The sequence below is a fragment of the Diplotaxodon limnothrissa genome, linkage group LG10 (assembly GCF_057381915.1).
Source record: "Diplotaxodon limnothrissa isolate DT_005_m linkage group LG10, D_limnothrissa_male_GT1.1, whole genome shotgun sequence".
Lineage (NCBI taxonomy): Eukaryota > Metazoa > Chordata > Actinopteri > Cichliformes > Cichlidae > Diplotaxodon > Diplotaxodon limnothrissa.
In genome coordinates this window covers 22998779-23023645 of record NC_140605.1, presented here as the reverse complement: position 1 = coordinate 23023645, position 24867 = coordinate 22998779, and the positions used below count along the sequence as shown (strand labels likewise).

At 39.1% G+C, this 24867-nt stretch overlaps 1 protein-coding gene across 1 annotated transcript in view; it reads left to right on the top strand.

Moving 5' to 3' along the window:
- kctd16b (potassium channel tetramerization domain containing 16b) overlaps positions 1–24556 on the top strand; it is a 97086-nt gene extending 72530 nt beyond the window's left edge. The window contains exon 2 of the mRNA XM_085364617.1: positions 23694–24556. Coding sequence (XP_085220743.1) covers positions 23694–24157 — 464 coding nt within the window. The 3' untranslated portion in view covers positions 24158–24556. The remainder of the gene's footprint in view (positions 1–23693) is intronic.
- Positions 24557–24867: the final 311 nt, after the last annotated feature.

Sequence of the window (24867 nt, the reverse complement as noted above, 5' to 3'; positions counted from 1 at the left end):
AATGGGATCTCAAGGACGGGTTAGTGTTGGCTAAATATTAGTGTTGTAGGCCACCACCTCTGTTCTGTGATGGTCAAGACATCCACACAGAAAGACTCTGGCCAGCAATCAAGTATGGATTGAATCAAAAGAAACAGCAAACAGAACAAAAAAAAATCATGGGTTAGACATTACAAGTTATGGAAGGCGATTTGGTCTGTCATAGACAGATTACCCCAACAGATACTGATCATAAGATAAAAACATTTTATAAACCGAATTTCGCTTTCTTTATTATCCTCTTTTTCTTTACATGAACTTGTGCGGGTTTTTCATTTTGTGCCGTGAGAGAGAACATCCATCATCTGTTTTTTTCTTTGTTTACTGGTATTTGGTCAACCATGACAGAGCTTTATGAAGTTCTGCCCTGCGCTAGAAATCACTGATTGTTACCATTTTCAGGCTCCGCTTAGGAAAATAATCTGGTGGGACCGTTCACTGCTGGCTTCAAATAAGATTTTCAAACCTACATGTTTCACCCAGGGGAATTTATTCATTTTCCGCTCTGTATGCATGCACATATTTGAGAAGCTCAGACATTACAGTGGTCCAAGAAGTGCATTGTATTCACACAGCTTGGAATAGAGGTCCCTTTATTCAAATGGTGCATGAAAAGTGCCGTGTTGCAAAGACATAAATGTGTATCCATAGTATGGTGCTGCCCGAGGAGTCTGTTAGATTCTGTCTGTTAGACTGTTAGATGATGAGAGTCAAGTTGTTGATACCAATTATGGTGTTAATTTGCTTATTACACAGTAAAAAGAAGGATAGGGTAGGAGTAGAACTGATAAGCAACTCTTCTACCAACACAGTCACAGTTGTCTTTCTTTTGTCTGTAACTTTGCCTCTCTCCACCTCTGGTGTCAAAAAAAATATTAATAGATGTATCCTTGTTTTGCTAAATAGTGTACCGTATGACCCCTTTCTCTCATCCAATCTCTTCTCGAGCACGATGCTCCATCCATTTACATCGGTCATCAAAGTCCATTAAAGGACTGTTCATCAAACAGGCCACACTATGTCATTCAGTGAATAATGCATCATTTGAGAGCGGCGGGGACTTGGAGGAGGGGGTGGTGGTGTGAGGGAATTAGTGGCATTGATTGAGAACCAGGTTTCAATTGATTACCTCTAAGCTGATGGAGCATGGAAAGACATTTTGCAAACCCTGCTCACTATTCCATTTCAAGTACGTGCGAAATATGGGGAAAGAGATGAAGAAAAGAACAACGGGGCAGTAATAAAGACAAATTAAAGGAGTGTTTATTTCGCCGCAGCGTTGAGATTGAATGGCTGTTGCCTTGGATACTGTGAATTTAAACAGAGAGGATAACAGCAAAACGGGCAGAGAGTGAGAAATAGAGAACGAGAGAAACAGCAGGACAAGTCGTTTAGCATTGTGCTCCTTATCGATTCCACCCTGTCATTGCTCAGGCAATGGCCAATATTACCTACCAATTAGGAGATTAGGCATGTGGTGTATCTCAGGAGGACAGCTGGATGGATGGAGAGTGGCGGGACAGGAGGAGAGCTGTGTAAGAGTCCTTAAAATCCAATTGTACATGAAAAGTGACATATGGTCACCAGAGCATAGCTGGGAAAGAGACATAAGAGTGAGCACAGAAAGATGTTGTTCCCTGTGTTGTCTTGCTGAGTCAGAAGTATTGCCTAAGGGATCTGACACACGAAATTCTTCAAGCACAAATGCAAAAAAGGAAAAAAAAACAAAAACGAAATCCACCAGGACTTGCTTCTTACAATTAAGACCCATGCTGCAATTGTTGATACGCTTTTGGTGTTAGCCTCCGAAACTCTGTAGGTACGTCCATTTGGAAAATTATCCTGGTGAGTTTTTTAATCTTGAAACCATCCACTGTCTGTCGTGGAGTGTATTTTTTGTGTGCTACTCTCAGTTTGTAGGAAATTACACAAACAGAAGAAGCAGAGTGTGCATTAACTTATGGTGTGAAACAGCCTTGTAGTTAATGCGATGGTTAAATGTGTAATAATCGTAAGAAAAGAGAGTCCAACTCAGTAGGGGATAATGGTTGAAGCGTAATTTTGAAATGCCACTGCATGTACTGGCTTTACTTCAGGCTGGGATTGGTTGCGTATTAAACATGTGTTTGATCCTTCAAGGAGGAATTAAAAGGACATCTATTGGTTTAGATATTTATGACCAAACCCTTTTCTCTTTTGTTAATCTGACCACTTTCTTCCAGCTGCCACATTGCCCCAGGTCTCTGTTTTCTGATGTGCTTTTGCCATTGTGGTTTACATGAAAGCCACCAAAACAGGCAACATCATTTATAATCATCATATGACTGTTCAGAATTATTTCGTCATAATTCTTTGGCCCATTTACTGCCAATAATCCAGTGAATAAAACCTGAAGAGCCATATGACGTTGTAACATTAACACGTAAGTCTGGACTGAAAAGCAAGACTGATAGAACAAGCAGGTAGAAATGAAAAAAGGTTTTACAAAGTTACTTTGACTGTGGGTAGAAGAAAAGGTCAACGAAAAAGCAACAATAACAGACTAAGACAGCACAGCATGAGTACAAAGGGTGTTAAATGATAAGTGAAATAGAGCCTATTATCAGAGGTTAAAGTGGGATTCGGCAGGTTGGGAAACCCTAACAAGTGCAGCGTGGGGAGAAGAATCAATTGGAAATGAGTCACAATAATTTGTATTGTGAATTCTAGCAGATTTTTCTTTAAGTACAGTCTGCAGATCAGCTGACCTGTGCTGCTGCTTTAGCCAGCTAAGTGCCAACGTATGAACAGATGTTTTGATAGCCTATTATGGCTGATTTCCAAGCCCAAGACAAAATAAAGCTGTCATAAAAGGTCAAACTTGTAAGTGAATCTAATCAGCATCATCATTTTAAATGATTAAACTGCTGCCCTTAGTGCAACCTAACTTTGAAACCTATGAACACCACCGGCTGCTGTGCACAAGACTTTTTTGCAACACTGTAAACTTCACAACAGTACTACGAACTAACCAGTAACTACTACTAACCTGCACTAACTTGCCTTATATTTTGGATCCTTTCTGATCCTTTCCAAATTTCTGAAATAAATTGAGGCATTTAAGTTTTAAATTTCCACTCGCTGAGCAGTCCTTAACTTTAAAAATAATTCCCCATCCTTCTCTCATTTCCTCTCTTTCTTTCATCATTCTCCGTCTCTGAGAGTGTCACACATTAGCCTAACGTTCTTTTTTTTTCTAACTGTCTCTGGGAAACACATGAACTGTACGCTAACTACATCGCTACTGAGATACAATGTCACAGAAACAAAGTTTTTGTCTGCTGATATTAGCTGCGTTTGATATTACCAGCCACTTGAAATAACATTTCTCTGTTTGTGACAAACTCTCCTTTAGTAGCACCAGCTAGATGTGGAAGTATCGCCAACACAACTTTGACATCTGCACCATGAACCACACATTTAATGTGCAAATATTAGAAGTTGGGTGAACTGCCATGAATAAACAGTTAATTTGTCATGTGTAGCCGCTTGATCAGGACTCCTTGATTCTATGTTTTTAGACACTCTTTACTTTTTTCTTTTCAAAGTTTAAACCAGTCTTCAAAATTTGAGATAGATAGAGAAATTTTTTTCTGTGTTTTTCTTGTTATTGTCATCATGGTTCATTGTTTAGTTTCAGTGCTTAAACAGTGACTGGAAATTAAACTTAAAAACCCTACATGGTTCACAAACTCCCATCTCTTCAGGTGACACTCCTGTGATCCTTGTGACTGACATCTCTGTTGCTTCCTTTGTGGACATTTTTTATTTGATTTTTTTGTACTTCCTCACCTACAAAGATGTTATTTTGGAGCACTATGCTGTAGTATAAAAAATTAGGCCAATAGTGTGTCTTGTGTGTCAAAATGACCCGAATAAATATCCCCATGTTACAGGCTGGGAGTTTGAATGTGTTGAAACAATAGCTTTAATTTCCCTGCCTAAACCAATCAAAAGGCATTTAGAAGAAAAGGACACGACGAAATGAGATAATTCAATAAGCACCTGTCAAAAATGGTAGCCACAGTCTGAAAGCTAAAATATCTATAATGACTATGTTATATGTTAAAACTTACATTTTTTTTTTCAGCACAGAAAGCGTTGCTTTAAATGCCGAGCTTCCTAAGAGTACGCTACCTCTGCCAAAATGTGAGAGCTAGTATGATATACTGTAAATGCTTTTACTTGTGGTTTGGAGGAAAGGAATGCAATTTGGCCATCTGGACTTGTTACTAGACAATTTATGGTATTGAACAGGTGGAGTTAACCAAGGATTCGATGGCAAACAAGCGCTACTGTGTGTCAGAAATAACTGGTGGCACCCAGTATATATGCATTAGAATGCATTTGCATAAACAATGCCTCTATGTCTGTTGTTATGCTGCAGCTCTAAATGGATGCCAGATGACTGAGTAGCTCAAAGGCGTAAAAAACCTCTGTGCTGCTGGTGTCTCAGCTGCATGTGCTGAGCAGTCCCAGCTGCATGTCGAGCACAGGCAGACAGATCAATTAGACTAAAACTGATAAAGTTCTAAAATTCATGTTATAAATGAACTTGCTTTTTACCATTAACTTAAAAATCTGCAACATCATCATAATAAATGTATTGTAATTGTTCAGTATCTCTTTCTCTACCATATCATATTCTATGTGGTTTACTGAAAATAAAAGGCTTGCTCATGTATTGAAAATCACGTACATGCCTCATTCAGCAGTTTTGACTAAATGTCTACTTTCAGAGAGACGTGCGTGACTGCGAAGTGTGACTGCTTTGGGTCCTGTTTGTGTGTATGTATGGTGGGCTACCTATTAAAAAAGCATAAATCACACAATGTGATGGGTGTATGAGGTAGAAACTGAAAGACACCATATGGAGCTCTGCCAGTGAGCTGAAGAAGAGCTAAATGTAGGATGACGGAACACAGCCTGCTTCCACTATATTCACACACCCACACACACCCACCCACCCACACACACACACACACTTACACACACACTGCAGCTCACAAACATGCTCACTCTCAGTCACACATTGAGATATACACATTCAGGCTCACCCCAGCTGTGTGAAAAGACGAGTGGCTTAATGACACTTAACATGAGATCAACTCTGGAGATGCTCTAAAAGTCACAATAAGCCAAAGCTGTTGCAGCTAATGATCCACCACACACTCAAAGACACTTAAATGTATACACATAATACAAACTCATGAAGGAAACAAAAAACTAAGCACTTGAAATTATTAAACTAAACTGAGAAAAAAAATCAGAGGACTGCAAACACTCACTTCAGTTCGCTCATCTTTCTGTCAAGAAGTGTCAATCACACAGTTTGTTTATCTTTTCATCTGTCTAAATTTGTTTCTGCGATTTGCCTGACACTTTCTGCACACAGAAGACCTGACATATCATTTTACTGCCAATTACTTCTGTGCTCTGTCAGGCTCTCTCCCGGCACCTGCTGTGTGCCTGAACGTACTTGTATGAATGTGTGTGGGTAAAAAGAGAAACATACATGTGTGATTTTGTGCTGTCTGTGCTTTCGGTAGCTGTGCCCTACTTACTCCAACTACCCATCATACATAGTCCCTAATGAGCCCCCTGGGAAGCTGTCCAGGGCTTTCGGTTCTCCAAAAAATGCTCCAGTTCCAACTCTATTTCAAAGCTGTTGCCTTGAAGGCTGTACAGCCTTTGAACTGGCATGGTTGGTAAACAGCAGTCCAGCTTTGTCACTATCCTACTGATAATAACATCATCAGATCTGGCCTGTACACCTAAATATTTCAAATAATGATGTATACCCATTTGTTTACACACATTTGCACAAGCGGATAAAAAGTGCTCTTTCAGACAAGCCAATACGTGCATAAACTGGTTACAGCCACTTTTGTGAACTGGTTTTTGCTTGCACAGGCTGTTCCACTTCCATTTTTCTCTAATTTCTCTTTATGAGTGGTGCTACAGTAGAAACTGTGTTTACTTATTTTTTTTTTTTAAAGAGTGGCCTCACACAGGGAACACTGATGCCTCCTGCTTTGATAAAATGCCAGCACATTCTCAACATAATGAATGACTGACAGAGAAGCAAGAAGGAAACAGAATGATAAGATAAAAGCTACGTGCAGTGATAACATCAACATGCTGAGATTTACAGTAGGTTACGCTAAAGACTGTCATGTCCCCATGAGGGAAAAATTCCTTTTGGTCCACCAAACACTCGTTTTCTTGCACACCCTATCCTGTGCTGTTTTCTTTAAATCATCCCTGCCGGGAATACTCCAGGTGAAATGGGACAACAGCGATGAGCCGTTTACAGATGGTGCTCCAGACGGAGGCTCTTAATGTGAAATGGATGCTTGAAGTGGTGTGTAAAGGGGGAAAAGCAATTCTCGAGTAGTGTTTTGTTTTCAGAGAGTTCGTGGGGATAAGATGGTAAACTCTCGAAAGCTTGCCGTCTCACAGCCACCTGCAAGGAGCGAAAGCACAAAAGAGAGATATTCACAATATGAAGTGATGTAGTGCTAACACCCTGCCTAAATGCCTCAGTTGAAAATGATCCTGGCTGGCCTCATACCAAATCTCTCCAGAGCTCATCGCATCTGTTTCCTATCTCAGCTTTTCCTCCCAGTAAAGAAAGACAATCGTGCGGCATGTGGCAACCCGCTTAGAAAGAGTAAAACAGATCGAGTAAAAAGAGATGATGATGGAATGAGAGATAAAGAGGCCAAATACAGAGAACCCTGCCAGGATGCGAGAGGATTAAACACCACGGCTATATTGATCAGTCTGTATACCTTTCAGAGCCAACAGTCTTTCTTAAATCTTTTGATGTTTCTACTTTTGAGTCAGCCCTTTCATCACTCCAACCGTCCGCCACGGACATCTACATTGATTCTGTCTGAATCCAGAATTGCTCATGTTTGTTTTAAACTCTTGTCTGATCTTTGAATTATTTGTAATTCAGAGATGGGGCAGAGGTGTTGCTGCGATTCATTTTCTGAACTGATTTTGAAAAAATCTATTTCAGATTTGACCGTCCATCATTTCGCGTATTTGTTTCATTCATCTACTGTTCACACATGCAACACATTCATTGCCCAAAGACTTCAAATGCCCGTCTGCAGACCGCACAGGGGAAATTAGTGCCAGTCATGTGAACTGCTAAACTCATTTTACAACTATGTATGTTAATTGGCAACAGGTCAGTAACATGATTGGATACAAAAAGAGCTTCTTAGAGAGGCAGAGTTTTTCAGAAGTCAAGCTGGGCAAAGGTTCACTAATCAGTAAAAAAAAACCCCAAAAACATCTATATATTGTGAAATTGTTTCAGAATAATCTTCCTCAGTTTGAGTTTGAATATGTTATCATCTACAGTACAGAACATCATCAAATCTGGAGAAATCTCTGTGCACCAGGATCAAGGTCAAAAGTCAATATTGGATGCCAAAGCTTCTCTGGGCCAAAGCTCTTTCAGAAAGGACTGAAGTGAAAAACTGTTCTGTTGTCAGACGGAAATTGCAATGTGAAATTATTTTTGGAAAACATGGACACTAGTTCCTCTGGACTAAAGAGGACAGGGTCTATCCAGCTTGTTGTTAATGCCCAGCGCAAATCTGATTGGGATGTGTTAGTGTATGGAATTGACAGGTTGCACATCAATGCTGAAAAGTGTATAGAGGATTTAGAGCAACATCTGCTCCTGTCCAGATGACGACTGCCTGCAGTCCAGATCTTGAACTCTATAGATTCCTATATCAGACAAGAACGGTACAACATTTCTTTTCCATAAGTCCAGCAGCTGGTCACCTCAGTTCCCAGACATATACAGACTACTGTTTAAAAGAGGGGGTGCTACACAGTGGTAATCATGGCCCTGTCTTAACTATTTTGAAATATGTTGGTGCCATCAAGCTCTAAATGACTTTTATTTGTTAAAACATTGTATATTGTTTTTATGTTCTATTATGATATAAAATACATTTAATGATCATTTAATTCTTTTTTATTTACATTTACAGAGAATCATACAGCATTTTTGGAACTGGGTTTGGAGAAATAAAAAACACAATTCACCAGTTTAACTGCTGGGAACCTTCATGACTTTCATGACTTAAAAAAAAAAAAAAAAACCCAAGATGGTAGTTTAATTTACAATACTTTTTATTATTATTGCTGCTCAAAAAGAGCCAGTCTCCTGGGATGTTACTGCTGCGCACTGTCTTTAGCCTCCTGAGCAGTCTTGTTGATGAAAACATAAAGAGAAATGTCAGAAATGGAAGCCATGATTCTTGCTAAACTTTTTATGATTTTCAGCTTTTAAAAAAATCTTCGAAAAAAAACAGAGGACGAAGTATGCACAGACATTTAATTTTGTTGGCAGAAAGGCATGAGAGGGGTTAGATGACAGATTTGCGAGACAAAGGAGGAAACTGATTGAAGATGGATGAAGAAAGTGGATGATAGCTGAACAAGACTGATGACTTATGTGAGAAAAGGAAAAGAAGAGAAAATGAAATAGTTGATGTTGGTAATGATGGAAAAATAATAGTCATCTTTAGAAAGATGAAAAATGAATGTCCACCTGTGCAAATGATGTTGCTAATAGAGGAGTTAAAATTAAACAAAGTGCCATTTAACCTCGAGTTTGCAGTCATCCAGATGCAACTGAAACAATGCCAGAGTTGAGATAATGTCAGTATTACAACAGAAACATTGAGCAATCTATAAGCAATTACATTTTAAAAGCCTTGTCTGTGTCGTAGATTGATAATGAGACTGTGTATGACAGAGGGACAGATATAGTGGACTGCGGGTCTCCTCCTGGGAGGCGATAATGCCAAAACAATTGTTTGCAGATTACAGCTAGTTTGTTGGTACAGATATCATCTGCACAGATCTGCACTGTGCCACGGCATTTTGGTTCACTGGCTGCACTATCCCGTGTACACTTATTGCCACAAACGTTTGCCTGTAGCTGTGTATTCAGAGTAAACAATTGCCAGCAGTGTACTTTATCTAAATATTTAATAAACATCCAACATTTGCTAATTCTGTGACTTTTTAGCTGTAGAAAAATCATCTTTTCCTAAAGATATCAAGGACCAGATAATGATGACTTTTGCATTGTCTGCATCATTGTTTTGCACCCCTTTGTCTGTCAAACATTTGTACTTTACCTTCCTCTCAGATGATTAGTTTGACTTATTGTTAATGCCATGTGTCATCATCTGCATGTGCTGCATTTCCTCTTAATGCCTACTGCATGCTTGCAACATTTTCCGCTGCTTCATGCTGCTCTGCTTGGATGGATTCAGATTAAAAACCACTCTATTTTTTCATAGGCTCCCATTAGTCACCTGTGACTTTATTTACACATTCATGTGGATGTTTGCAGTCACTGGGAATTAGCTTAGCTTTTTTCAAATCATATAAATAAGATCCTGATTTGCATAAACTGCTGCAGTCATTACTGCCACCGTTTTTTGTCTTATAAGTCATTTTCTAACTCCGAGAGACATTTTTACCCTTTGTGTCAATGTTGTGTTTTAAGTTGTTATTTTTAAAAGCATGGCAGTACATGAATGAAGGCTAGATTTGTGGAAAATCAGCAAATGGGTCAAAAGTATTTAATAATAATTGTGTATTTATTTACTCCTTTAACTGTATCTGCACATAAGTAACCAAAATAATTCATTATGTATGAGAAATGCAATACATATTTTAAAAACACTGATTCATTCAAGGTGCCAGCTGCCACGAGCTGGTGCTATGGGTGGATCCACTGATCGGCATCAATGTTTCGGTGGATGTTATGTGTCAAATAATATGTCAGTACTAGGAATGCAGTGATCTGTGATTTGAATGGGGTATTGATCTGATACTGACCTAAAAAGTAGGATTGGATATCAGTGACAGTTTATCACCTGATCCATTCAGTTCAACATTATGTTGTTTGAGTTTACTATATCCTACCAGCAACAAGCAGCAGAGCTAACATACAATAGAAGAAGCAAGCAGCAGAGGGACAGTAGTTTGGTGGAAGGCTATTTCAGAAAGATTCTACTTATATGTTGGCAAATGTTTTTACTTCACTACAAACTGTGATCAAAGTGAACTAACATAGAACAACAATGCTTTCTGTCTCTTCATTTCTCATAGTGTTTGGGCTGTCCTGATATAAAAGCTAGAAGAGCGTTCTTTCAGTTTGATGCTCATTTGTAGGCTTTTATTATGCTTATGCTAAGAAAGCACACTGTTGTCAGTGTGATTAAATATCTCACTTCAGCTGTATCCTATTAGCTGCACACCTGTGTGTGAGGGAAAAAAAGGTGAAACTACTGTGTAAATGACAGCAGTTTGCTGCTTAATGAATCTCACCTTGATCCAAAATAAGATCAGTAGAAATAAATCGGATGAATGACACCGACACATTAATTTTTTTCACCATGTTTATCCTGGGTATGCTTTCATTACTTATTTCATTAGCGAATACCAAAAAATGCAGTGAATTTATATTGTTGGATTTATTTACTTATTCCATTTTGTGCTACAAAGATACTAACGCCTTTAAGTCCAGCCTAGTGAATATCTTCCTCAGAGTGAGAAACAAAGATTATTAATTAAGGCTGGTACTGCACTCCATATCCACAGATACCTACAGCCAGGGTATTGGTATCAGATCAGAACCAGAAAAAAATGGATTAGGAGATTAGGTTTCCCAGCAGACAACTGTGTTGTTACTGGACAATGTTATTCAGCTCTGTCAGTACTTTAAAGTTTTAATTGTTTTGTTTTTTTTACTTGTGACATGCATGCAAAAGCCTGTTATGTCAGCGAAAGTCTGAGTGGCTAACACTACGTACATTACTTTGATATGTGTGCTGTATGTAGCCATAATTGGAAGGCAAGGTAGAATGTAACGTAGAATTAGTAGAAGCTACTGACTTACAGTCTGTGCTTTGAGTTTGCCCTTTTTCATATTTATTAATGTAGGCAGGCTAATTAAAGTTGTAAATATAAACAGTAAGTGTATGAGCACTGATGGCCTGGCATTCAGCATGAGCTGGGAGACACAGAGTCTCAGAGAGGGATCATTAGTTTGCATCATGATGAAAGTTTAAGAGGGCAGTCTGGATGTGGCGGTTATTAATGAATGCTAGCATAGGCTGGTGTCTGTTTAAAAAAAGAAATCTCTCAAATTGAACCTTTTTGAACATTTGGAGAGGAGGAGGAGGAGGAGGCTTGATTAGTAATCAGTAGGACTGGTCTTCAAGAGGAAAGTTTCACTGTGCCTGCGTCAGCACAGCTACTCTGAAGTATTTCAAATTACTCAAGTGCCCATTGCTACAATTAGTTCTAGAGCATGTTAGTACAGGGCACCACTAGTTTATGTCAGATTTCAATTTCTCATTCTCCTTCATTCTGCAAATACTCCAATTTTTCTACATTTGAGATGAAACTGAAAGGAGAAAAAGTAAGTACAACAAGAAGTTTAATCAATTTGCAGAAATACCTTTTGTAATCTAGAAGAATGAATCCTGTAAGTTTTTTTTCTCATCTGTAGAATGCTCTGGCTTTGTGTTATATATGTACTTTTCGATGACTGCAGTCTAACAATAGACACACTGCATTTTATAATATGGAATTTACAGACACTCTAAGAGAAAGAGAGTGAGGAAATAAGCGGGAAGAATGAGGGACACAAAAACCCTTCAGGGGGTGCTGCAAGAAATGGAAACTCCTGTCAGCATGTAGTGTCACTCTCAGAAGCCAAATGTAACACCTGCTCCACCCAGCAGACACACAAAACAAACACGAGTGCAGAAACGCACTCACAAAGAGACAGAGTCTTAAAATGAAGGGGTGAGAAAATGCTGGCATTAAAGAAGAGGCCTGTTTAAGAGGATAGTCAAATGCATCAGCTCACACTGCTTTGCAAGGGACTAATAATGCTGCATTATGAGAAAGACGGGGATGGAGGAGAAACGCTTCATTCCAATTATCTACTGTGCTAACCTTGCAAATATTCTTTGAACAAACAGCACAGTTAAGGAAAAATGCCTCTTTAATTCAGAATATGCTGAATTTTCATTTGACAGCTGACATCTTTACCAAGAGCTCATTCCTGGGGCCAGGAAGAGTTTAATCAATATCTGACCAACCAAGCTTCTTCCCACAGCTAATAGCCAGACAGAGATGTAAAGCAGGCTGCTGCAGGTCCGGACTCCTGACTTGACCAGCATCTATCACGCTGAACTGTCCTTGAGCAAGATGCTGAATCACTGCCAACTGTAATTGTTGTTCTATTGACCTCCGCATGGAGCCAAGAAAAAAAAAAAATCTTGTGCACATATTTTTAAAACATCTAACCAGACAGAAACTCTTCATTTAAATATGTGCTTCTTGTAAAACTTATAAATTAAGTTAGATGTAATAGTAAAACACGTTGACAGCAATTACCCAGTGAAAAAAAATAAACACTGTAAAAAATCAGTATTGTAAATATTTTAGCCAGGGATTATGTTTGTCACCTAAAGGTGATTGGGAAAACAATTACTTACTTAGTTTCTAAGGGACTGAACTTTCTTGGGAAGCCATGAGAGCACCAGAAGCTTCTCTACTAACGATGAAAAGCCGACTGACTTGTGGATCCAAAAACGCATTTGTCTGAGCTTTTGAGCTAAAATAACATACACTATATAACAGTGATACCAACTCTGAACCAGAAAATAGACTCACATCCCCAGAAAATCGCAAAGAGTGCAGCCAGAGTCTCATTTTCCCTCTTTTCTGATTGATTCTCTATGGTGCCTCAGATCAGTTTGATGCTCAAAGGAAGAGCAAACTCTTACTTTCTCTTAGCTTTGTTTTTGCTTGGATCGCCTCAGTTATATAATCTCTACTTTCCCAGGGATTGCAGTAATACTGGGTTGAGAAACATTAGTAATTCAGTTTTAAACTATATAATAAATTATCAGCAGTTCAAACCACTTGTCTCCTGATTGCTGATGTTCTTGGGAGCGTGGCAGTGTAAGCCTTCTGATACAGACACTTGTAACTTATCCTTGTGACTAAAATATATGATCCGTTTTCATCGGGTGGACCAATGGCACGAACAAAAAAAAAAAAAAAAAAAAAGAGAGAATGATATGCAGCATCCTAAGCCTGCAGTCCGAATTGCAGTCTTGAAACTTTGTGCCAAAATAAACTGTCTTGCATGAATACCGCACGGTTATGCACAGTCTCATATATTTGCATTTAGTGTTTAGTTAAGACCCCAAATACAGGATGCTGGAGGTGCAACAAAAAGTGATCCATAATAGCTAAATCAAAACGTAAATGCAGAGGAAACGGAGACCAGAGTACTTAAGCCAAGTGAAGAGATGCAGCCAGAACGAAACACAAATAGCAAACACAAAGTGGGAACTGAAGCTGAATGAAAGAGCCAAGGACAAGAAAAGCAAATCTTCTTAACAGGAATTCAATCTCCACGAACACAAATACATAAATACAACTTTAGCTCAAGATACTTTAATGATAACGAAATCAAAATAGTAATTCAAATACTTACAACATTAGAACAACAGAGACACCAAACAGAAAACATTTAACATTGATCAGTGCAAAAAACCTAAAGTGAAAACCCTGAGACCAAAATCAGTGACCATGACAGACTGAAATTCCAACCAATTCAATTGTAGAGAAACATGAACTCGAGGGCTAGCTGAAAGGAAAAGGCATTTATTTTAAAACTCAGCATGCCTGGTGAAGCTTGCGTTAAGCCAAACTTTCCCAGTAGAGCTTTAGAAAAGAAAACATCTAATACAAGTGTCTGCATACTACTCATAAGTAAACATTTGGTATTTAACATTTTTATTCTGAATGGTACATTTAACTTATAGGTTGCATTTATTTTACAATTCTGAAAAGACATGTAAATAGTGAGAAATCAAAACACGCAAACACAAAGTATCAGCATGGATTGAAGGTGACACTTCACCAGTTATTGTCACTAAGTTGTGCAAGTTTTAAAGCACTTACAGCAGTTTAAGATTTCTTTGCCTTTAAGTTAGGATGCCGACACGTAATTATCTTCAGCTGTGAGCTTCCCCCCCTCTTATGGTGTGTTGTCTTGATGCATGATCAATAATTTATTTGGCTCAGTGTATTTGGTTCATGTACCGAGTGTTTTTCATAGGAAAGGAATGAGACACATATTTACAAAAAACAACATCTTGGTGGCCTCAAAATCCCAAAACACAATATGCCAAAAATGGATCAACACCAAGGATCAAGATCCCTGGCACAAACAGAGCAATATAGCGTATGCAGTTAAATGCCAAGAGGATTGCTATAAATTATACACCTGGGAAAACAAACAATGCTAATGGGTGGTACAACATATAAGAGCCACCTTGTCCAGCTAGAGACCCACAGTCTACTTACACGCCAGTAGCCACTTTTTCACTGATGAGAACCTGCACAACCTGGACGGGAGTCACGGAGATCATGCATGGAAGAAGGGAACAACTTATTTGAACTGAGGAAGAGATTCACCATTGTACCATGCTGCCATTAGAGCACTTCCCCGACTCTCTGTGAATAGCACTCATGGCCACTTATCAGTAGTCATAATAATTTGCATATTAATAATCACGAAACTGATCTTGTGACTCATTGTTAGGCAATGGTGCTAGTTTCGTTATGCAGTCAATATGCAGTCTGGGGAAACTGGCAGTCAGCTGAGACTGAATAAGTGACTTGGATGAGTGATGGAACATTTCTCTCATGGAAAACGCTGCATCCAGATGAACTGAATCAACTTTGTGGGATTATTTCAGCTTATTTGAGTGCTCTTGTGAGGAAATTATCTGACACTGAGTGAAAGTAAACGGCTGAGTTTGTGATCGAATTACAGGCTGAATCCATGCATCATATTAAAAAAACACACATACACAATGAGTGTGTGTAATATAGCACATTACAGTGCTATATTACACAGTTCATTATTGCATTACTCCTACTTGCTATTTGGCATAATGTTCTTCACCAAAAACTGCCTCGGCTGACTATATTTTGGTCTCAGTTAAAGTAAAAAAAAGTTTAGTTTGCAAAATTAAAATGATCTCAGAGACGATTAGAGCACAGGGCCGTTCCAAGCGACTCGCAAGCCGTCACTGTCAGTCTTTGACGTCGCTTCCATTTTGTACCAGCGCTCAACTTTCATACAGAGGAACATCCATCACAAAAGATTAATGGGTGTGAGCATGATGCATTCTGACTCCCATTTCTCAAGAGAATTCAACTAGAAGCATTCAGGCATTTCTGAAAACTTTAACCAAACAGAATTAGAAGTAAGTAAAGTAAGTAAGTAAAATTTATTTATATAGCACTTTTTTAAGAAGAGATGTAAGAGGAGGAGTGGAGGTGGGTACACCAAAAGAACTTGTTGGGGCAGTTCCTTGTTAAAATACCCCTTAAAGACATAACGTGTAAAATTACAATCTCAGTCAAAATGACTGTGATTAATGTGTTTCAACTCGAATGAGTGAGTTTTCATTTTGAGCTGCTCATGTATTTTCTGCTGTTATAATTCCACAAAGATTTAATCATTTGTTTGTTGTTTGTTAAGTAACTTGGCTGTAACACTTCACTGAAGCGCTCCATTAGAAAACTTGAGGAACCATACAGGTATCTGACAGAAAACCTTTTGTCAAGGGGCAGCTGATATGCCAAGATGTGGTGCGAAGCACTATAATTAGAGAGAATAAACAAAATACTAGAAACAACTTATGGAAATAGAAGAAGCCTTATTCTGAGACAGAAAGACTGATAGAAGAAGGCGGGGGAACTAATAAAGCAAAGGGAGGACAGAGAGAGAGAGAGACCCAGGTAGGGAGCATGACACAGAAACAGAGTGATGCAGACAGCAGAGGGGAGGTGGGAGGCAGAAAAAACTGACAGAGTGAGGGAGTGATAGATAGAAGAGGTTTATTTGCTTTTGTTGTGCCAACATCATTTATCTCCAGTGAACAGCCTCCCAGTGCTGAGAGGCTATATGACAGAAATCAATCAGAGGGCAATCGTCCATACACTTCCACTGATGCGCCAACCCATCGATACAGGCTTTAGGAGAGAGAGTAAAGGAGGGAGGCATGGCAAGAGAAGGAGAGAAGGGAAGGAAGTGCAGAGAAAAATGGAAATACAACAAGAAAACAAATTAAAAGAGAAGGCTTTTTGGCTCCAAAGGCTCCAAAATGAATGTGCAGCATGTCTCTATCTGCTCATTCAAGAGTCATTAAAAAGTCCTTTCATGTTTTTATGACCACCAAATACTCCAGCAGCCTCTGCCTTGTGTGCTTGGAGCTCTGTTTAAGAAGAGCAGATTTGTATTTTTCAAATTTTCTCAAACCAGCATATTTGGGTAAATATCCGAGGCTGTTTGAACATGTCACGCATATTTGGAAACAATGGCACTGAATGCTGCTGCATGGGCTGTTAGAGACATTTTAAAGTATGTTTATGTGTTTTTGGACTGCTATTCTCTTCATCAGGGTGATGAAGCACCACCTGTCACTGAGTGCGGTGTGCAAAATGCCAACTAAGATTTTCTCAGTAAAGACAAATTACATGAAAAATGATTAGGCATATATGGTAATGTTCTATTTTAGAATATCTCAGCTTATACTGCAGTAGTGTGCCAAAGTCTTGAGTCACCCCTTATTTCCTCATATTTTGCTTCCAAGGAGCCAGAGTTTTTTGTAATTTTTTAAAGTGGTCTTCAGAAGTAGTTTTCCAGGCTTTATAAAGGGCTTCCAATGCGCTTCTTGGGAAATCGACTACATCTTTAGTTTAGTCCTTGTACTTTGTACCATTTTCAGAATTTTTTTTTCTTTCTTTTTTTTTTTTTTTAGTGATAATCCAGGAAAGACCTGACAGAGAAACTGAGAGATGTTGTGGTTTGTAGCTGTATTTCAGCCAGTGATATTGGGGATCTTGTCAAAATTGATGGAATTATTAACACAGAAAAGTACTGTCAGATTTTGATCCACCATGCAATACTATCTGTAGAGCATTTGATTGGCACCAGCTTCATTTCTCAGCATGACAATGATCCTGAACAGACTGCCTTTGCAGTTAAAGCATACCTGGGTAGAAAAACACACATTGGAATACTATCAGTCATAGACTTTACTCTACAAAGCCCCAGATTTCAACATTATTGAAGCAGTATGAGGTCATCTTGACTTAAAACAGAAAAAAAGGGCAGCCAACATTCAAAGAAGCGCTTTGAATGTCCTTTAAGAAGCCTGGAGAACTAATCCTGAAGACGACTTAAAGAATTTTTTTTTCAAGCAATAATGGTTAAAAAGCCAAATATGAATTAAAAAAGATTGTTGCACAGTACTGTATGCTTGCATGACCACCCTAACTGTTAAAACATAATTACTGGACCCTTCGACAAAACCACATTAGAAAACACGTTGTAATTCTGCTTGACAAAGAAAATGAGCAAGCCTTTTTAAATAATAGCTGTTGGAAATAAATTATAGATAATGTATGGATTAGTAATAAGAACATTAATTTCATTTTATATGTGCTGTGTGTGCTGTGACAAGCTCAGTCTTTTTACTGGCCAGGGCTAACACAAGTTGTGGAGGGCCCTGCTGAGATTAATACATCAGGCACCTGTCAGGAAGCACTGTGTGTTTGTGTGTGCATGTAATACCATGTGACAGTCATTAGACTTTGGTCCGACCTCCTGCCCACCTGCCCGGAAAAGAAACAACACGAGATCACATAAATCATCTGCTTCACATAGAATACGTCTCCTGCAGACACACACCCGAAGCAGTGTGTGTTCTGAGTGACCCTGGCCAGAGGCATAGCTGACAGCCTGACACCTCTGATGACTTGAATGGGAGCCCGCCCTGACACCAGAATCCCCTTTTCTGCCCAACAGTGTACAGATATTAGTTCCAAGGCCAATATCGCTTACACACTGAGGGATGACCAAAGGCGGGCATGCGAACTGTTGATGTATACCTCTCTCCCTCAGATACACACACACACACACACACACACACACACACACACGGTTTAAAGATAATATTTTGTGACTTATATCTGAGTCGGCGTTACTGAAAACAAATTTCTTTTTAACCCAAGGTACCTTTGAGGAAATAACAGAAATTTCTCCGCTTTCGATTTATTAGTTTAACACAATCAGAAGAGGCTCAATAACACAACAGTTTTACTGTCTGTCACTGGAGCTGTTTGGCGATCAAGGCCCTTTTCTCGAGGCACTTCTAATTCACGAACTCAACCCAGGATATGAGTTTATACTGGGTAACATGGCCACCTCTCTGACCTGTTTTTAATTTAATTAAATTTTTTTTGTTTTTTGATCTAACTGTGCAGCTGGACTCTAATACTACACATTGTACTGCATATTCTATTTCTGTGTCTATCTTCTGTGAAAACCACAGCTACATGAATTAATTGAGTGTAAAGAGTGGATTTTATAAATCAGCCTTAAGATGTGCCCAGCACCACGACTCTGAAACGACTTCAAATATTTTATGGTGAGAGAAGTGTTGAAAATGCACATGATAATTTGTATTATTTTGGTACAAATAAAGTCAGTAGTTTTCTTTCTGTCCTGTTAGTGAGTCTAATTTATAGGCCTAACCTATTTTATTATTTCCTCAACAAAGTTAAAAGTATAATTTTCTGCTTTTATTTTCATGTGGATTGAAAAAAAACTGAATGGAAGATGTTTTCTGTTCTTCTCTCCTTTGGTGGTATGTGGGTAGCACTGTCACCTCCAGGTCTATAGCACAAATCCACCAGCTGGCCTTTCTGTGTGGACTTGACAACTTTTGTCTAGTTTCCTCTCACAATCTAAAGATATGAATGTTGGGTCAGCTGACCCTGAAATAGACTGGTCTGTCCTGTAACAGCTGGGATAGGTGGGAATACATGAATCTCTGGTTAGGTTTTGACAGCGAGGCTCATTTAGAAGAGTTTCATGTAACCATGGAGAGAACGTCTCACTAACTTAACTCATCTAAGGTGACAATAATTGTACCTGGCCGTTTTGTACGATGAAATTAGGTTAGAGTTGAATACAACTCATGCAAGGTCACCCGTTATACAGCACAGGTGTCATCACATTACAATAGGTCACACCATTGGCTTAAAGACTCACTCTACATGGTCATTGCTCATTAGGTAGATGATGCAGGGATATTTATCTTACGGTTCAGACAACCTCAGGCAAAAAACAACAAGCAAACTTTTAATTACAAATTTTAACCTGAGTGATGGATGCAAGCATCCTTTGGGACACTCAGCAACAAGATGAATCACTCCTACCCAGTATAATTAAAATCAGTTTGTGTAGCAGCTCTAGCCTTTCAAACACTAAAACCTTGACCTTTAATTATAACGCTTCCATCAGTGTAAATTTTGAAGCTGTAAAACACACTGTCAAAATGCATCTATGGTGATGCAAAATTGGACTGAGGGCATCTGAGATATCACACTTAAGGTAAATGAGATTTCTCTTATTTGCAGATCAGAGAAAACATGGAAATCAGTGCAATACTCATTGGAAAAAAAAACCAAAACATAAATGATGGTGGTATTAACAGAGAATGAACAGAAATATTAACCCAGTTCTATATGAATGAAGTCTGACCTCACAGGGTTGTGACAATGGGCTTGGATCAGTTACACTGGCAAGTTTTTATAGTGTGATGCAAAGATGTAGTTTACATATGTAATACAAATCAATGGCTAGGAGCAAGTGCAAAAAAGGAGAAAGTAATGTAATTACATGTAATTACAGTGCTCACGTGACGATAAGAGACATACCGTGAATTTATTTCCTTAATTTTGATGACCAGGGTTTGGATTGTTCTTGTAAGCTCTTATAAGCAGTGTCTTCAATTAGATTTTTTGGCCAACCAATTTCTCTCTGAAGTAAAAGCTTTGACAGGAAATTCAGCTAGTCAAAGTGACAAATCAGATTCCTCCTTGTAGTCTTTAATGTTCGCGAGGCTAATAGCTACTCACAGTACCTGTGAATTAAAGCAGCATGTCAATGTCAAGACTTACAGGATAAAAAGCTAAATAGACCTGGATATAATTACCAAATGCCAAAGATTAAACAGAATGTCATATATCAAATGCACAGACGTATAGCCACAGGGACACACACAAACACACACACGACACGCTGTTTTACTGATTTGTTGTAACAGTGGTACCCATTGTGTTAAATTTATGTGGACAGGCAGATTGGCTACTAGCAGATTCGACAATTCTCCAGGGTATAAGACCATTTTTCATGTCACCAATTACAAGCCTGCATCTCATTGATTGGGGGGAGCCTTTCACTCAGAGTGACATAAATTAACTCATGTGTCCAGTAAAAAAGCTGGGACGAGATGGCTATCATGGGGTTAAATCCTCTACGTTGCAGCCAGGAGTGCATCTTTTTTATTTCTTCTGATCTCATTCTAATTGTGTTTATACCTGTAAAACTGCAAGTTGAAATGAAATATCACATGTTCTATCTTTTCTGTGAATGTGTGCATGGAAGTTTAAATCTCTAAATGCCAGTGGTAATTAAAGAGATTCACTGCTGGTAGAGTGTTGTGTTCCATTTCTGTCAAGGACTTTGAAAGGTGAATTTTGTTTAATATACAGCAGGCAGCAGTGTATTTGGGTGTGCGCTTTGGATTCAGTGTCAAAGCTGTTTACAACATACACAGCAAAATATAACTTCTACTATAAATTTCTATTCTAACTATACTCACAAAAATGTAGTTATGATGAGTTGTGACTATTTATGAGGAACAATAGAAGGAACAAATCTTGGATGGATCAATTGTTTTCCATTCTGCTGTCTAGAAACGAGCCAAGCATGCTGCTGAGTATAAAGGGAATTAAAAGCAGGGGGGCATTTATTTTAAGCAGAGTTATTTATAGTCTTCTACAATCTTGTTTGAAGTGAAATGCTCAGCAGCATGAAAAGAAACAATGGTATTATTGAATGTGATGAGCAGAAGATGCGTGGAAAGCTGAGTCCTGTCAGAGCTTGTGTGTGGAGCTGAGGGGAGGTGAGGGGTGGGGCTCAAAATCAGAAAGGGAGGTGGGGGCATGTGTGTGTTAGCCTCGGGGAGTTTGATCTCTCGCTTCGCTAAACAGAGAGAAGTCCATCAGCAACAGATACCCGTTCAATTATTCAGGAGGTTAGCATGAAAAATAAATGGCTGCTTCCTGCAGGGAGAGGTGTGGCACTGCGCTGGTTCCTGAGTGTTTCAGGTTATTGTACGCTCTCGCAGAGGTTAGATTGAGCAACTGCTTCCATTCTGGAGTCGATCAATTATGTGAGACCGCTCGCTTAACCCCATTAACACTAATAAACTCCACAATTTTCTTAATACGTGTTTCAAACAACATCAGCTTAAATTAGAGTAAATCAAAACAAAGCAGGAAAATACAATAACCCACATCCAGTCAATATTCATTGTTAAATTATCTTAAAGTTTCTACAGTTTCTGATAGCTCCTTAGCTTTGCAGCATTCTTCACAGGAATCCATCAAAGCTAAAGGTAATGTTAGCCATATACAAAGTGGCTAGCGTCGCTAACTAACAATTTTCCAACAGTTGGAAAATGTGGGGTGACTATTACTACTATTACTACTATTACTACTACTAGTACGACGACAACTAATAATAATAATAAAAGTCAACTTGGATTTTAGTTCATGAAGTGCATGAAGATTTGTCTTTGTACAACAGAAACAATGACAGAAAGTGAGAAGTTACACGTTTTGGCCCTGTCACTTTGTGGAGCTTTCAAATGCACAAAAAGGCGAAAGAGGAAATACTAAATATGGGGTCTTTCATGCTACAGTCACACAAGGGAAAAAAGTGGATGTAGACCAAACCACAACAAAAATTATTATGACCGAGTACAATAAACTTGCAATTTTGTTGCCATGATGGAAATGAGACATGGCTTGTTGGTTGTCAGTCAGGGTTGACATGGTTACTTCAAAGATAAGGACCAGGTCTGAGAGTACTCACTGTCAGTTCCTGGCTTCAAAGTGTCTATGTGCATCAAGACAATTATAAAATGGCAATAAAATGGTGTCAGTCTGATAACTGTCTGCAGTTTGCCATTACATGCAGTCCGCTGGAGATAATGGAACAAACAAGTATCATAAATCACCAAAAATCTGTTGTCTGCTGCCATCTATATACACACAGAAATTCACCTTCAAAATCACTGCTTGCATTCAGGGTCAGGCCAAAACTTTGACTTAAAGTAGAATTTTCTTTATAGATTCTTAGAACCTATTTTTTTAACCTCCTAGGACCTGGCGTCCACATTAGTGGACATTACATTTTGGGTTATTTAGACCAAAATACTAAATCTTGCTCTACAAGGGCCTGATATCCACTTACGAGAAAATTATACTGCAACTGTTCTATTGAAATTTTAAATGAATATCCTCATATGTGGCTCTCATTTTTCTTAGAAACAAAAATTAGGAAAAAAAAAATCTGGTATAACTTTATTTTTACATTCATCAGGTTCCAATCAGCCTAAATATCAAAGAGAAATTAAAAACGCATGCCATGGAAGAGTTTGGGTCTTAGGAGGTTAATATTATTTTTGGTCACTATTGGATAGTGACAGTAAAGAAGACGTGCAGTAAAGAGCCACAGGTCAGACTCAAACCCAGGCTGCTGGTCTCTGGCCACACAGCAGATGGGCACCTGCTAACCCGCTGAGCTAAACTGGTGTTGTAAAATCTCCTTTTTATATAGGAATATAACCAGAATACAATGTGTCTACATACAAGTTGCACTTTATTGATGTAGATTGGCTCACATTGATTCCAATGTGCTACATAAATTTGGTTTAATTGTGGTTTTCACTGTTTAAACTAACCACAACTGTGCATTGTCCTTTGGTTTCATTGTTAAAGAGATTAATACAGTATGATGGCAAATAAGACTACACATTTCAGGGGAATCAAACTTGTGCAATCTGCTATTTGTTTGTCTTAAAACTGACCATTGCTCACATTGTTTTTTTTCTTCCTCGGTTACACACATATTTGCAGTGTAGATGATTGTTTATTGTCCTGGCTCTTCTTCCTACTGTTTTAGTATGAATACATGTAGGCTACAACGTATAAATCTGGACCTTCATTGTCTGTTTTCAAAAGGCTTTAGCTCCTCCACTTGTTTCATATGACAGTGTGAATCTATGAGGGTAGTTCTCTGAACAATACAAGCTTGTCACATAGTCAGCCAACTCACTTCTATGACTGGAGGCCAGCCAGCTGTCCCCGATGTCATGTCACTCTGTCCTAATGTGATTGCCATTTGGCATTAGCTGACTTTTCGTCTTTGTCTGTCTGTAGCGCTTGTTACTTTTCCTTTCTTCTCCTGTCTCTGTAATTTGTGCCACTCTTTGTGCCACTGTCTCATTTTTCTCTTCACAATGATTGGTCTTAAAAGAAAAGAAAAGGTGGAAAAAGTAGCATCTAATATTGGCTCCCGCTCTGCTTCCCTCTCTCTCCAGGTGGTCCATCACGTTGGTCGTCCCCTCCATGTGACTGCTGCTGCAAGAACCACAAAGGTGACGGCGAGGGTGAGAGCGGCACCTCCTTTAATGAGCTCTCCACCTCTAGCTCTGAGAGCCAGTCAGAGGCCAGCTCTCCCCAGGGAACAGTCATCTGTGGCCCAGTAAGTCGCCAGTCGCATCCCCGTGCCAATGTCCAAACCCTGGACAGGCCGCTGAAAAAGGGCCCTGTCACCATGGTCCAGCAGTCTGAACAACGACGCAAGAGTGACTTGCTGCGCACTCTTACAGCCAGCTCCCGTGATACCAGCAGCTGCAAGAAAAGGCCCACAAAAGAGAAGCTCACAGTTGAGGAGGAGTTGGAAAAGTGCATTCAAGACTTCCGCAAGATTAAGATCCCAGAGAGGTTCCCTGAGAGGAAGTACATGTGGCAGGCTGACCTGCTGAGAAAATATCGTCTCTGAGGCAGGAAACACAGCTGAAGGAGCAAACACATGAGGCCAAGAATCAGTTCAAGCGTTTTTTGATCATAAATTTTGCAACAAAGGGGAGAGAACACTAAACTTATTTAAATCAAGTTTCTGAAAGAAACCTTACTTTTATGCCAGTGCGCTGAGAGTCTAAACAGAAGCTAGAAGGAATGATAAAGAAAAAAGAGACTGTTCTATTATTGACGTATGTATGGTAGTAGGCTTTGTATGTGTGTTCATGTAGATTAGGCCTACTGTATGTACTGTAGGTGTGCTGTAACTTACTGAATGCCTTCAGAACTTTGAATAATTTATCCCAGAGGACCAATACAAGTGGATAAAGACAATGTCCATGAAATGATCAACCACCAGAAGGCTTGCTGATGGCTACACTTGGGGCTATTGATGGCTGCTGGACTGCACATGCTGTAATCGGTCATCATTCACTGAAAAACCATCGCAAGAGCCACGGTTTTAGTCAAAGCAGATAAGCACTGGTCTAGTATGTGATTGTATGTGTTTATGTCTGTGAAGGTTCTCAGTCATCCAGGTCATGGTAATCTAAGGAGGTTGAAAGAAAAGCGAGAAGTGTCAAACTGAAGAAGCTTCTTGGATGAGAGGTCAAAGGTTTTCTTTCCAAGCTCCTTAGATGTGTGTGTTTATGTGAGTGTGCGTGTTTTGTGTCTGTTTGCACCCGGGTGGCC